This window comes from Siniperca chuatsi, linkage group LG18, assembly GCF_020085105.1.
Source record: "Siniperca chuatsi isolate FFG_IHB_CAS linkage group LG18, ASM2008510v1, whole genome shotgun sequence".
NCBI classification, from domain to species: domain Eukaryota; kingdom Metazoa; phylum Chordata; class Actinopteri; order Centrarchiformes; family Sinipercidae; genus Siniperca; species Siniperca chuatsi.
The window spans coordinates 9,436,138-9,451,086 of NC_058059.1; the positions used below are offsets into that span (position 1 = coordinate 9,436,138).

Genomic DNA, 14,949 nt, shown 5'->3' on the forward strand with positions numbered 1-14,949 from the left:
AAAATGGGGCAGATAGATAGATTGTGCACTTTCTGCCTTGTGTCAGTGATTCATGAAAACACCGAGATTAAGTGTTGTTAATGTCAGGTGTTACCATCAAATATCATCTCCAGTAGCACACATATTCATTCATTTACATATTCAGCTGTGTGTCTGCTCAGTAAGACACATAGGTGAGGAAATTCAGATTGGTTTGCACGTCCTTTACAAGTTAGCAATACAGAGATTACGATTCCTAAACACATGTTGTATGAAATCATCTTGTCTAATCATTGTACCGTACAAACTGGATTTAAGTCTGTTGTTGACATCAGAAGTGAAACCTCTATTTTGGTCATTAAAATTTTAGGCTGAATCAAAAGCATGACCTTTTCCTCTCAACACGACTTCTGTTTGCAATCATATAATTGCTGTTCAAACAATTTTAGTATAAATGAGTATTAGTAATAATAAGCACCCTACTAAGAGAACATTTTCTGAAATATTTCACATCCTCTTAATTAAGTGGGCTGAGTTAGTCTTGCATGTAGGGTCAGAGTGGGGAAAACTTGGGTAGATTCTCTTTTTTTCCTCTCAAACCTCTTTCAACCCCCCGACTAATGCTGCCATTGGCATCTGAGAGCCAAAATGTCATCTTAAGTAACATTTCCACTCAGAGATGTGACTGTAGATTTATTATCTACTCTAGCAGATTTATTAGGAGGACCATCCTGAACAGACCACTGTGCCCAGTCCTTTGTGTGTTGTATTGATAATGACAATCAGTGTTGGAAAGTAACTATGTACATCTTTGAAATACGTATTAGTATTTCCCTTTTACCCTCTTTTGTATCACTAGTTACACACACACATTAAAAAGTTGTATGTTAAGTTTATAGTGGTGGTTTGATTTCTTGGTCAAATTATCCAATATTTCACAAAAAATAATATTTGTTTTTTCCTTATTTCCTACCTCATTAACCATCTCTCGACCCCTCAGATTTATCTTGCGACCCTTTAGAAGGGGCCGACCCCTCGGTTGGGAACCACTGGGCTAAGCTACTTAACTGTAGATAAAATCAGCTCTACCTCAACCAGCTACAACAGTAAAATTACCCATTGATGCATCACGTATAATGATATATCTGTCAAAGGGGGTCATTTTTCTGCGCAACAAATACTTTTACTTTTGATACTTTAAGTACATTTCGCTGTTAATAGTTCTGTACTGTGGGATTTTAAATGCAGGAGTTTTACTTAATTTAAATACTTAATACTTAATGGTATTTTTACATTACTATGTTTTACTTAAGCAAAGGATATGAGAACTTCTTCCACCACTGATGACAATAATGAAAACTAACTACAGTATAATACTTTTTGTATTTCTTTTTATTGGGATTTTTAAATCATATCAATTATTGTCCCATTCATGTATGTGTATATTACAGGCAGGTGTCTTTTAGGGCAGTCTGTCATTTCTAATCTCAGTAATCTAGTGTGTGTAGTGCTATTACATTTAATTTTAGAGGTAAATGTCACTAAACAAATACACAAACTGGAAAGAAGATGCATGCTCTGCTATGTATATCATCTGATGTATGGGGAGCTGCAGGGTCAGGTGTTTTGATGTATTGTTCTGTTGTTCTAAACATAACACAAAGCAATGGTTTCTGTTCACATCTCTTCATGTAAGAAACCACAGTGACTGAACAGGAATACAGGACTGCTATGTAACCATACTTCAGTGCATTGATGCAGTCATGCAGTGATGCCTGACAGGCTTTCTATTTTTTTGTAAAGCTGACTAGTGTATCGTATTATGGGACCATTAGCTCTCTGCAGGATGATGAGTTATCTTAGTATAATGCAAGTGACAGCACCGCTGATGGGATTCTCATTTTATTTACATGCACATTAGCTTCTGCTTCTTTACCTTTTGTACTCAAAGCTGATCTATAGGTAATCTGTGCTGTAATTACTGGGACGATTTCCTTAATGTCCCTTTGCACTCTTCACTTCTGTAACTGTTTCTTCATGTGTCAAAATTTCTTACGCTCTCACTCTATGTTTTTCCTTTGTCTCTCTCTGTTTCTGCCATACAGAGATCTGTCTGCTTACCAAGGGCAGACGAACTGCGAGTGTGCGTGCAGACACCTACTGTCGACTCTTCTCCCTCTCTGTTGACCATTTCAATGAGGTGCTAGAAGAGTACCCCATGATGCGACGTGCTTTCGAAACTGTTGCCATTGACCGACTGGACCGCATTGGTAAGACCTGCCTACATGTAATCCTTGTCCTGTCTGATTGGTTGAATCTCTTGCCTGTCATCGTGCCTTGTTGTCTTGTCTTTATCAGTATTCATTTGCCTTCTTTCTTCATAAAAGCATTGTGTCTGCCATCTTGTGCTGCATGACCTGTATGCTTTTTTTTTTGTTTGTTTGTTTTTACTTCTGTCTTCTTTGTCTTAAATAACATTAAAGAAAATTTGTTGTAACCAGCATTAATCCTTCTAAAGAACCAAAGTAGCGTTTTGTGGTTGGATTAACTGGAAGGCAGTGCATGTCGCTGTCCGGGAGGGAGTCAGTTCGCCCCCTTGTTGGTTTGGTGTTGACCCCCCCACTGGATGCCAGCAAGTGGATGGAAGCTAACCTCACATGCATGTGTGTCTGGCCCTCTTTCCACTCATCTGCACTCCTGGGTATGAGCAGCACCCCACCCCATATCAGAGTTTTCAAAATCAACCAGACCCTGTAAAAAGAACCAAAGAGCAGGGCCAGGTGACGTCAGGGAGTTGTTTCAGGGACTAACGTCCCCCACATCCATCAGGCCAACAGGCAGGACCCTGTATAGTTTCATTCAGCTATACCCTCATGATCAACAATGCTTCCTTATTTTCAGTGTCTGATAAAAGAACTTGGCCCTGACAGATTATAGTTGAAATAGAAAAGGTGAAAATGGTTCAGACACACATAGATTTGTTACAGTTTAAAAAAGGGGCACATGTATGTAATACAAACAGGGCAATAATTGGTTGCATTGACCCTTATGTTGCACATTCTCCCACTCCTTTTTTAAATGTGTTCAATCTGCTCTAATACTTTGATTGGAACTGGCACATTGATAAATTAAAACATGTAGGAGATAATATAATATGAAAGTGTTGTCTAAAATGATTATTTTTTAACTGACAGAAGTAGTATGTTTTTGTCTTTGCTTATGTTTTGCTACATTAGTGATATGTATCTTTTTGAAATGATAATGTTCTCCTTTTATTACCTTTTACGTATATATGAATAACTTGACAATTATAATTCAGCACATTTCATAAGGACATTTCAGTGTGTATAGTGAGTATACTTTAAGTGTATAATGAGGATTATTTTCATCATGTGTTGATGTCTCAGATACTACTGTACGTATTTTAAGATCTGGTAGCACAGTCTAACCCAACCCCTGTTCATTAGAAAATAAAATGACAATTCGTCAAAACTTCAAAAAGGCAGGTACAGATTCAAAACGCATGTATGAACACTTGTGAATAGCACGCACTGAATACTTATAATGCATTATTGTTTTCTTTGTAGCTTAGCTACTGTACCCTGTCAATGGGGCAGTATAGCAGAATCTTATGCTAGCGCCAAACTGTACCTTACCACCGCAATGTATGTGGCAATCCTAATGTTGTTGTGCAATGAATATTCTGACAACAGTGTAAAAGTTTGACTAGTGTATTTCCACCTGTGACAGCTGACAAACAAATATCTTCCTTTATTTGACAAACTTCTGGACAGATTACTCAGAATGAGTTGGCAAAATAAAAAAAAACAATAAAAGCAAGGAGAATACACCACCATACAGTCTATATACAGTAATGCTATACAAAGGGCATATGAAAAAAAAAAAACTGTAAACACACTGGTGAAAAGCTATGTCAAAGTGTATGTTACTGTTTGATATGACAGAGAAATGACATTTATTTTATTTTACCTTTATTTTACCAGGAATATTCCCATTGAGATTCAAAATCTCTTTTACAAGGGAGTCCTGGCCAAGACAGCAGCATAAAAAGTTTCACAAAAAAGACAAACAACAGACTTGAAACACAACAGTAAAGAGTTAAAACAAACAGCATAACAAGTTCCCATAAAATAAATAAGCAACCGACTTAAAACAAATAACAAATTACATCAAACAATCAATTAGCAGTGTTCAGTAACAGGACATGTGTCAAGTAGTACTTAATCATGTTTTTATAATCTTCCATGCTAATAAAATAATTTAATTTAAGGTGTCTCTGTAGTTCACACCAAGATGAGGGTGCAAAAACTTTAAAAGCCATGAATTACTATTGGAATATATTAAAATATTTCAGTGATATTTTAATCTAACCCCTGATTAAATGACAGAATATTAAATATTAAAATAAGGTCACTGCAAAGTCTCTAAACCCTGCTAGTTATGACCTAATTCATTCAGGATTTGTTATGATACATTAAATTAACTTAAAGCTCCAGGTAATTGCACAATATGTATGAAAAGCATTTCCCACCTGTGTAAGGTTTGCATGTAATCAGCAGGCAGTAAAACTAAGTCAAGCGAGTCAAGCCTTGTTGTTTAGTTTTTTTTTGTGAAAACGTAATTTTTAAATTGCAGATGGATGCTCTCCAAGTAAATGATTATTTGCTATTAAGGCGACAGGTTACTGGTGGTGAATAAAATAAAATTTTTCCTGCGGTCCTGCTGTTTTATAGAATGCTCCTTCCCCCTTTGCACAGAAATAGAAAAATCTAAAACAACTTTTACAGCTAAGTATTTATTATGCAGATAGAAATGGATTTTGTTAAATAAACCACTTCCAAACTTAGCTTTTATGGCTGCTACACAGACAACCCAAGCAGCTCATCATCATAAATTAGCCACATCTCCTCAGTGCGTTGCCGCAGGCTTTACCAATAAAGCCGTCTTCTTTTTTTATGTCTGCCAGTAACACTAGAAACCATAGTGTTTGGTTATTTGTTTCCCTATTATATTAACCAGAAAACAATATCACCTGAATACAAAACTAAAGTTGAATTTGCATAGTGACAGTGTGCCAATGTTGTCTCATATCAGTGGTTAAGCTTGCAGTCTGTATCTACTTTTATCTGTTATTGTTGTTTTTCTTTGTCATGGCTTTGTATTTGTGTATTCATTTGCCTGACACAGGCACATCAATATTGAATTGCTTTGCAACCCAAGTGTTGACTCAACATTGAAATACTGTAGTGTCAGGCAAGTCAGCAACAAGCAATGAACAATAGATTTGGACAACAGATGTGTGTCACTGTTGAGACAACCTTTTCTCCTCAGAATTACGTTCATATACAACTTTTTTTTGTTTGTTTGTTTATTTTTCTGGAGGCGGGGGTGGGGTGGGGGGGTACAGTAAGGGTGGCTGGATGACTGGATTCTAACAAAATATCTGGCAAAACACAAAACATACCTGCAAAATGTTCACATCCAAATTTATACAAACTGTCTGCAAAAGTTATTATTAAACAAATCTGCTAAATGTTCACAATCAGTGTTCATCAGTTGTTATTCCTACAATATCTGCTCATGGCAACTGAAGCATGGTTAGGGTAAGGCAAATAAAACTAATAAGAATGTGGTCATGTTTAAATTTAACAAATTTAACAAAACACTGATTTCGAATTTAATACGGGACACAAACCTCCATCTCTATTTTTGTGCTTCCATCCACCTGGATGTCAACACCCACACTTTTCCATGTGCTTTACGAATGTCACACTACTTCTTGCATTGGAACTGAACACTAATAACTAATTGTGAAGTAGCTGCATATGAGCCTAATTCACAGGAGACAAGGTTGCATTTTTTTTGGACTAGCATAAAATAAAATAAATAATAACATAATCTTTATTTGCCCTGTAGTGAAGTGTATAGATTTGTGCCCTTCACAACATACTGTATGCCCTTTGGCCTCAACAGTCCAGATCTACATTTGCCCTTTTTATGAGCGCTACCAGCAGTTAGCTTTTCACTATAGCTCAATGTTAGAAAATGAAAGCTGCCCACTCTGACTGATACTTCTCAGAGTGATATAGATTCGATCCATCCTTTCAGACTAACCATGAAGGGGGTTTTGTCTCATACGAGGGAAGATACTTTGTCATGATCCGTGCTGGTTGTATCGTTTCTATATATGAAATGCATTTGGTTACATGCTTGTCTTGCTCTAAAAAGGAAAGAAAAAAAGTAACCATGCTTTGAAACCAATAACGTGTTGCACATTTGACATTATCTTTTATCTATCTAAAAATTATTTGACCAGGAGTCCGTCTTGAGACGAGCACATCTCGTTTTCAAGAGTGTCCTGGCCGACGAGTAGGCATCAGGTAAACACTTTATTCCAATTCCAATATTCGAACAGGGACAACTGACCTATAGAGGCTTGCTAAATGGATCCGGTCTCAAATTCATCCTCCAAGAGTTTGACCTCTTGCTGAAGGTTACATTAACTGTTTAATTCCTGCATCAGTGACACATAACTCAAGTCACCCACACCAGTCCTGCAGATGTTTTGACGGACACATTCAAAATGTCAACAACTAAGACAATCAAAGAAACAAAAGAGATTTCATTCAGTGTTACATGCCATGTTTATTTTGTAACAGACCTTCACAGAACTGGATTATGAACACATTCTCAGCTCTATTTGTGTGACATTTTTATTTAATCTTTGAATCCTTTGTTCAAAGTGCATTCACAAATTAAATCATGTCTGCAGATTAGTAAAAACCTTACTAATGCAATGCCACATACACTTTTTGTTACATGCAGAAATCCCATTTCATTATTTATTCATGTTTTCACCAATAGAAAAAAAAAAGTTTGTTTCTGATTGTCTGACTTGCAATATGAATTCTGTCTTTTGTGTAAATAATTTGGGAATATATTAATACTTTACTGAAACTAATCAAAGGAAAGTCAACCTCATCTTTTGGCTTAAACTGTATTCAAACACAGAGCTACAGTAATGTCATATTGACCACATGTGGAGGGCAAAAGTTTATTCAATCCATCCAAGAATCATTTTCTCACACACATTTACACCAGTTATCCTCTCTAAAAGTTTTTTAGTAATGGTTTACTAAATAACCCACAACAAGAAGAATCTGAAGAAAAACATTTCCTGCAGTGACTCATAAAAGAAAAGAAACAATGTATTACAGATTATTGGTGAAACGATTTATCAAATTGAATTGTAAGTCAGAATGGAAAATTTGTAATTTATCTGCAAAGCCTTGATTGCATCTTAAAATTTGTGTATTTTAACAAATAGCCTTTGGTATTTATAATGATGTATGTTAACATTATGATGTTTGTGTATTGTGGCTTGCTTGTTTTTTTTATTTGTTTGTTTGGTGTATTAGTTGGCTTTCAGACTGTTTTACAACAATTATGTTTTAGATTTCAGATATGGGTTAACTACTGTATTATTATCTTTTGAAATCATATTGATGGATGAAGTTTGTATATTGAACTAATCTCACTGGTTCTATTGTACCAGAAAAGACAAATTAGTAACCCAGTACTGTAATTGTATTATTTTCAAATAGTGATTTGACCCATATCTGATCAATAATTATTTTAATTTATTTCAAGTTTTATATGTTAAAAAAAAGAAACCTTTCTTCACCCATGAGTGGTGTTTACATTTTATTTATGTTTTTGTTTGTTTGTTTTCATTTTGTTTTTAAGGGATAATGTTTTTACAATCTTCTGATAAGGTTTCAAAGTCAGACTTCCCTCCAGCGTTTATAGATCAGGTAAACTGCATTTTGCAGACATGTTCAGAAATGACAATTGACATTCATTGTAAAAGCAGTCCAGAATATTTTGAACAGAAAATGTACAGTATAAGTCAGTGTCTGTTTGTCTCTCCATTATGAGTTTTTGCACTGTAAAAAACAATTTAACAGTCAGAACAGGCCAGTGTTCCTATAAGATTAAGGTGTGTATTAGGGCACAAATCAAACTCACATGTTACTGTAAGTGTGTGTGTGTGTGTATATATTTCATAGGGGGGCTCTGACAATTTCTGTGATGTAGGTTAAGTAGCACTAAAATGTTCTCAGCCTAGCAGTTGGTTAGTTAGTCAAGTTCAGCTCCTCTATTCAGCTTTGTTAGGCTGCTGAACATTACATGCATAAAAGTTTAGCTTGACTTAAAGTGATATTTGAAATGTACATATATACATATTCTACTTATGCACAACAGACTTTCACAGTCATTCAGATTATATTTTCTGATGGAACAACAATCTAAGTTGCCATAGCCATGATGTAGCATGGAACATAGTAGCTTTCTAGGAGATGTGAAGTGAATTTTGCTTGCTAAAGTAACTTAAATGTGTGTGTATACAAACAGTAGCTCTAAAAGTCTGTTTCTATTCTTCGATAAGTGTCCATTTATATTTTGCACATCCTTAACTAAATAACAAAGAGGATAAAATGTCAAAGAGCGATTAGAGGAGGAGGGACATACTGTAAGATGAGGCCAGAAGAATCTAGAAGGGCAGCAGGAACAGACTGACAGCACACTGTAATACTTCACTGACAGCCTGAAACAGTGCAAAATGTATGAGCAGCAAGAGTTCAAACTGTTATTTATTCTGCCTAGTTTAGACAATTGTATGTACACACTACAATGCACCACAATTCTTTAACTTTCCTTTTAAAATTGATGATGTTTTAAGCAATCTTGCCTTGAGATCCTAACCTGTGTCTAACTACCAGCAAACATTCAGATCCTCACAGGTTCTCTTTGGAGAAATAATAAATATTTGTCATCCTTCCAATCTACAGAGTTTAACCCTACCACCTTTAAAAATGCAATGAAAGCAGCCTTGTAAGTTTATAGTAGTCGTATATGTGGTGCTAGTTTTAGCCCTTAACTACCCAACCCTGTAGTGACTGTTGCAGTCAAAATGAACGTCAAGTAGAGAACTTGATTCTGAGAAGTCGCTGCGAAACATAACATAAATCCATTTTCAGCTGTTACAGCTGTGAAAGCCCTGTCTTATAGTTGAATGCATGGCTTGTTGGCAGCCTTGAGAGGAGAGAAAGCTGTCCAGCAAATGCTGCTCAACTGTAAACTCGGTGCAGAAATCTTCAGCCTTCAAGGACAGGGCTTAATGATTGATTGACTGTGGCTAAAGCCTTCAGCACACTAAAAGTCAACTGTCTTTTTTACCGACAAATAACGCTTCACAGCCTGTAGATACACAAGGTCAACGGTAATTACAGGAAAGACATCTTCTAAATGAATTTGGACAAAGTCATTCAAAGTAAAGATGTTAAACAGATCTTTAATATTATTATTGTCAAATGTGGCAATTCTTTCTACAAAAGACCAGTTTCAAGACGTCTTTCATGCTTTTAGTACCATTTTACCACAGTTTTGCTCCCAAACTCCCAAAGCCACAAAAGTGGTTGGTGTTTAAAGAAGCCATCTGTCAAGCTTTTATTATCACGGTCCATGACTTGTGACAGGCTGGGAAAGATTTACAGGCCTGTGGGCTAAAAATGCCCTTTATAGTGAATAAATATAATACTTTAAAAACCAATTTGTTTACTGTATTAAGGAACAATTTATTCATTAATATTATAATTATTTCATTTTGACAAATTTGTTCACACTAAAGCATAACAAAACAGAGTATTTTGAACATTTTATTCATGAAGATTAATATACATTTTCCAAGAATTCCATGCAAATTTTAATAATAAAGATAACATAGCATTCTGTGGTAAGATGAGTAAAGTTTAGTTTTCCATAAAGGTATTTAATGTATAATTATATTTACAACCTGCAGAGGTGGGTAGAGTAGCCAAAAACCAGTACTCAAGTAGAAGTAAAAGCAGTCATCAAAATAACTACTTGAGTTATAGTACAGAAGTATTTACTGAAAAAATGACTTGAGTAGCGAGTAACTTAAATGAAATAAAAAAGAAAAAGAAAAAACACCAGCACACTACTGTCTTTTTCCCCCAAGTCTTTCATTTGATGTGGATATGACTGGAATTATTTCAACCACAGATGGTCTTCCTCAGGTAAAGGTAAAGAAGTGAACATACACCTGTATTTATTTGTGATAAAATGTCATCGTCACCTGATTAGATAACCTGCCACATGTACACCAGGACAATATTCCCAGTCTGTATCTATCAAGTGTGTTCACAAAATATTACATTAATATTATACTCCGTGTCTGTTATGTCAAAAAATATAATAGAAAGAGTGTCTACATATTAGTGTCCTTAAAGTTTGATAATTCCAGTATAGATGTCCAAAGTCCCAGTTCCCATCACAGACAGCCACAGATCAGGTGTGAGCCCAACGCATCCAAGTGTCTCCTATCACATGAAGACAATAAGATCAGAGAAGTGGCCAAATCAGTCTGTAATCTTTCTGAAACGGTCTAATATCAGATGACTCATTTAGGCTAATTAGGAGGAAATGCTGTGATGTCTCATCATTAATTGCCCATTAAATACAGGTGTGTTCACTTTTTCACTTTGACCTGAGGAAGATCATCTGTGGTTGAGACATTATATCAGTCATGTCCGCATGAAATGAAAGTAATTTGTCTTTTTTTTTTCTTTGTGTGCATAATTTGGTCTCTACTTTTCTGTCTCTCTTCATCAGCTTAAATCAGTGAGCGTGACTAGTTAAATACACACCGCTCGCACACCATTACCTTGAATATTTACATTACAGCAGAAAGCAGGAGTAGTAGTAGTTTTGAAGAATGATATACTGTGTGTATATATTATTAAACTTACTAACATTAACACAACAGACACTTACTGCTCTGTCAGCTCAGTGTCATCTCTCTGATGTATTGATCTTAGACCAGCGTTCACAACCGCAGCCCGCTGCACTGTGCGCTGTTAATTTGTCTGTAAATATTAGCTGCTAGCGCTATTTGCCTGCTTTAGCTTTATCCATTATGGTGCTTTGAACAGAGTCATGTGGAGGTGTGGCTGCGGTAGGATAACAGAGTGCCAGCAGACCTGGGACCAGCAGACCACCTGCCTCTTAATGGAATGTGCATGAATGCATAAAATAATAAATAAATAAAAGTAGCGCGATGAATGTATCTAAATGTAATGGAGTAAAAGTAATCATTTTCTTTTCAAATCTACTCAAGTAAAAGTTAAAAGTATGCTGCATTAAAACTACTCCGACAAGTACATGTAACGGAGTAAATGTAACTCGTTACTACCCACCTCTGACAAACTGTACCCACTGAGGTAGTGTGTTAGGAATAGATTTTTATCGCTTTCTTTGCTTGTTTTTATTGTCACCTTGTTCATAACATAAAAAAAGGTTATTTTAAGTGTCTTTGTGATGTGCTTTAGCAGAGTTGTCGTGATTTAAATAGAATGTGGATTTAAATGTATTATTTTCTTTGGGGGGAAAAAAACTGTCCAGTAACGTGATGTGTGCGTACAACTCATCAGTATTCTTCTATGTTTCATTGTCCACATCAGCACCTTCACAGTCTGCGCTATCACGTCACACTTTCAGTAATCTTTGTCTCCTTATGTGTCCTTCACTCCTCTCAAACTGTATTTTTCCCATAGTCATTACCATTCAATGTCCTTCACACTTTATATTCAATATGACAGACCTTAGTGGAAGTAAAAAGGTGCAGCTTGTAGGATTGAGTTGAAATTAGTGGAGTAAATTTATAAATTTAGTGGAATCAAGAAGATGAAACTCCTTGCTTCAAAATGCAAATGCGCTACTAAAACATACAAGCTGCATCTTAATCATTACTGTCCTGAATCCTGCCCTTTTCCTGTGGTTTAGGACAACCAAAGCTTGCCCTGATTTTATGTGCTCACCTCTCCTGACTGCACCCCAACAGGGAAGAAGAACTCCTTGCTGCTGCAGAAGTTCCAGAAGGATCTGAACGCCGGTGTTTTCAACACACAGGAGAACGAGATATTGAAGCAGATTATCCGTCAGGACAGGGAGATGGTGATGATGGTGGACCGCAAGCAGTCAGTCACCGGGATGAACTCAACACCAATGTCAGGAAACTCCATCATTAACTCACCAGCCCAACCGCCCTTCCCCACTGCCTTTGGCACCAATCAGCTCCAGCAGTCCTCTGTGCCCATGACCTACAGTGCTTCAGCTATTGCCAATGCTTCTGCTGCCCGCATGCTGCCAGCCGCTGCTGCTGCAGTGCAGGGGGTTTACCCTGCTCCCAGTCTTTCCCATGGCAACCTGAATTCTTCCTTAACCAACGCACAGACCCCACTCCAGCAGCAAGGAGCGATCATGTCGCCCTGCTCCTTCACGGCCGCCATGTGTAGTCCACCTGTGCAGACCCCTCTGGCTAGCCGGAGCTTCCAGTACGGCTCGCGCACAGCCTCTCAGCTGTCACTTATCCAGCAGCCCATTGCCCAACCATCTCTATCCACACAGCAACAGCTTGCCCAGCAGCCTGCAGTGTCAAGTGCAGCCGCAGCCTCTGCAACACAGCAGCAGCAGCAGCCGTCACCTCAGCAGCAGCAGGTCCCTTCACCTCAGCGGGGAGACATCCACAAGAGCACACAGGCTCTTCAGTCAGGCAGCTTGAGTCGAGATGTTAGACACTTATCGGCCTCCCAACCATCACTGCCACATGACACATCTCTGGGGCCCAGAGTACACCCAACCTCAGGAGACTCTCTGGCCTCCATCGTGCCACCAACGGCGGCAGCGATCCAGGGGATGAATCTGCAGAGTGGCATCCGCACCACAGTGCCCCAGCGGGTCAATTTATTCCGCCAGATGTCGTCAGGAGCATTGCCCCCGGTGCGCTCGGCTGCAGCAGCGGCGGCAGCGGCGGCAGTGGCAGCAGCAGCATCATCATCCTCAACCCAGCACAGGGAATCCCCCGGATCTAGGAGAGATTCTGTCCTGAGCAGTACAGAGACTGAGCAAGACAAAATGCGTTTTGCTTCAAATTTATGATCCCATTTTTCCCTGTTCATTTTTTAAACTTAAATATGTTTTAAATCATTTTTAAAAATGGAGATACAACAAAAGAGATAAAAGTGAGGACCTTCACCATTTTTGTTTCTCTCCAATTTTCTTCTAAAATAACCTCATAGAAATCCTGTACATACAAGCCCTTGTATTATATTTTAGACACATTGTCTCCTAAACTTAAGAATGTATATTATACAGATACATCTCTCTTTTCTTTTAATATATATATATATATATATATATATATATATATATATATATATATATATATATATATATATATATATATACACTGCTGTATGTATGGAGTATGGGTGTGTGTATGCATGTGATTGCGTGTGTAATATCCAACTAGAATATTTGGCAATGGCAATTTAAAAGCTGTAGTATAAACATGAGTCTTCCTTTCTGAGAAATATAAAGAATTATATACATTGTATGACATTTTTATTTATTTATTTTGCTTTCTGTTTTTTTTTAACTGGAATGCATTGTGGATTCTGACAATGACAAACCATTTTTCTTTCTTTTCTTTTTTTTACCATTGAGGAAGAGACAAATTATCTTCTCCTATTAAGCAGCTTTAGGCACCACTGTGGAATAATAAATGCAAGCCACTTTGACAAATAATCTCAAAAAGCACACACTCTCAAACCAATTTCCTGAACCTTTATTTCAGAATTCAACACAGATACTGTAAGTGTACAGATACTGTAAGTGTTATGTTGCTCTGAGCAACAAAAGTACAGTCTGCTGAGCCACTTTATCCCCACAGCAGCTCACATACAAACCATGACAGTGTTATGGGTCCAAAGGGAATAGATAATAGAAATGCTGCTTTCTTTGTTTATTTTCGAGGAGAATGGAGTTTGGAGAAAGATATGGATGGATGCTATGGTTTTCTATTTCTAATTTCAGATGGCTGAGATGTTATGTAATGTTGCTTAAAAATTCTGTGTATATTTATAATATTTATAAACTAAAGATTATCACCATTATGCAATAGACTGTGACATAAAGATTACCTATATGTGTGCTGTAAATAGTTTTGTAGATCTAGTATTTACAGATACTGTGTGGTGCATTCTCTATCATAATGTCTTATTTCTATCAGGAACCTGGATATCATCTATATGCGAAAAAGGTTAAGTGACAAAATACACGTTTCATAAGAGATAAACAAACCTTAATGCAATAGCTAGCACTACTTGACGCTGAGAATTGCCTGATTGGAGGACATTTAAAGTAAGAATCCCTCTCTCTCTGTGTATACTATTCCTAGTCCTAGTATAGTTTTTGATTTCACATCAAATGAACATATACAATATTTACCTACAATACACAACTTGATTTCAAAGTCATCCTATTGAAAGTAAATGTGTCTTTTCTAGCCTTATTTCCCAAAACTGCTGAGGGTCATTTTAAGAATGATTCTTTGGTTTATATACCGGTCAAACTGATCATTTTATGAAATGTAGTGTTCAAGGACCGAAATGAGGCTTACTTTTTTTTTTATTCATTACATCTTTTTTTAAACTACAAATTTTGTGCTTGCTCATCTGCTTCTTGACTAAAACTGTACCGTACGCTGTCATATCACAATTACTGTAGTTGAAGAGCCTGGCACGACATTTTCAACACATATGTTATAAGTTAAAGACGTCAGGTATCCAGTCACTCTAGTGTGCAGGGGAACATTTTCACCGAGAGGTGTTTCTGTGCTGCTGTAAGTCAGAAAAAGAAATGCTGGTTTGCATTAAGGTTTCTGTCTCATGTAATCCATTATGTGGGCTTAGCTACTCTAAACTGACCTGGACTGATGCTGAAGCAGGGAAGCAAGGTCAAGCCAGAATATTGTGACTCTATCAACAAGGATAAGAGCTATTTCGAATATTCTAATCTTCCAATAAC

At 37.0% G+C, this 14,949-nt stretch overlaps 1 protein-coding gene across 1 annotated transcript in view; it reads left to right on the forward strand.

The window, feature by feature from the left end:
- The window catches only part of LOC122865142 (potassium/sodium hyperpolarization-activated cyclic nucleotide-gated channel 1), a 77,839-nt gene extending 64,531 nt beyond the window's left edge, over positions 1-13,308 (forward strand). The window contains exons 7-8 of the mRNA XM_044173147.1: positions 2,085-2,249; positions 11,924-13,308. Of these exons, the coding sequence (XP_044029082.1) occupies positions 2,085-2,249; positions 11,924-13,020 (1,262 nt within the window). The 3' untranslated portion in view covers positions 13,021-13,308. The remainder of the gene's footprint in view (positions 1-2,084; positions 2,250-11,923) is intronic.
- The last annotated feature ends 1,641 nt before the right edge of the window (positions 13,309-14,949 follow it).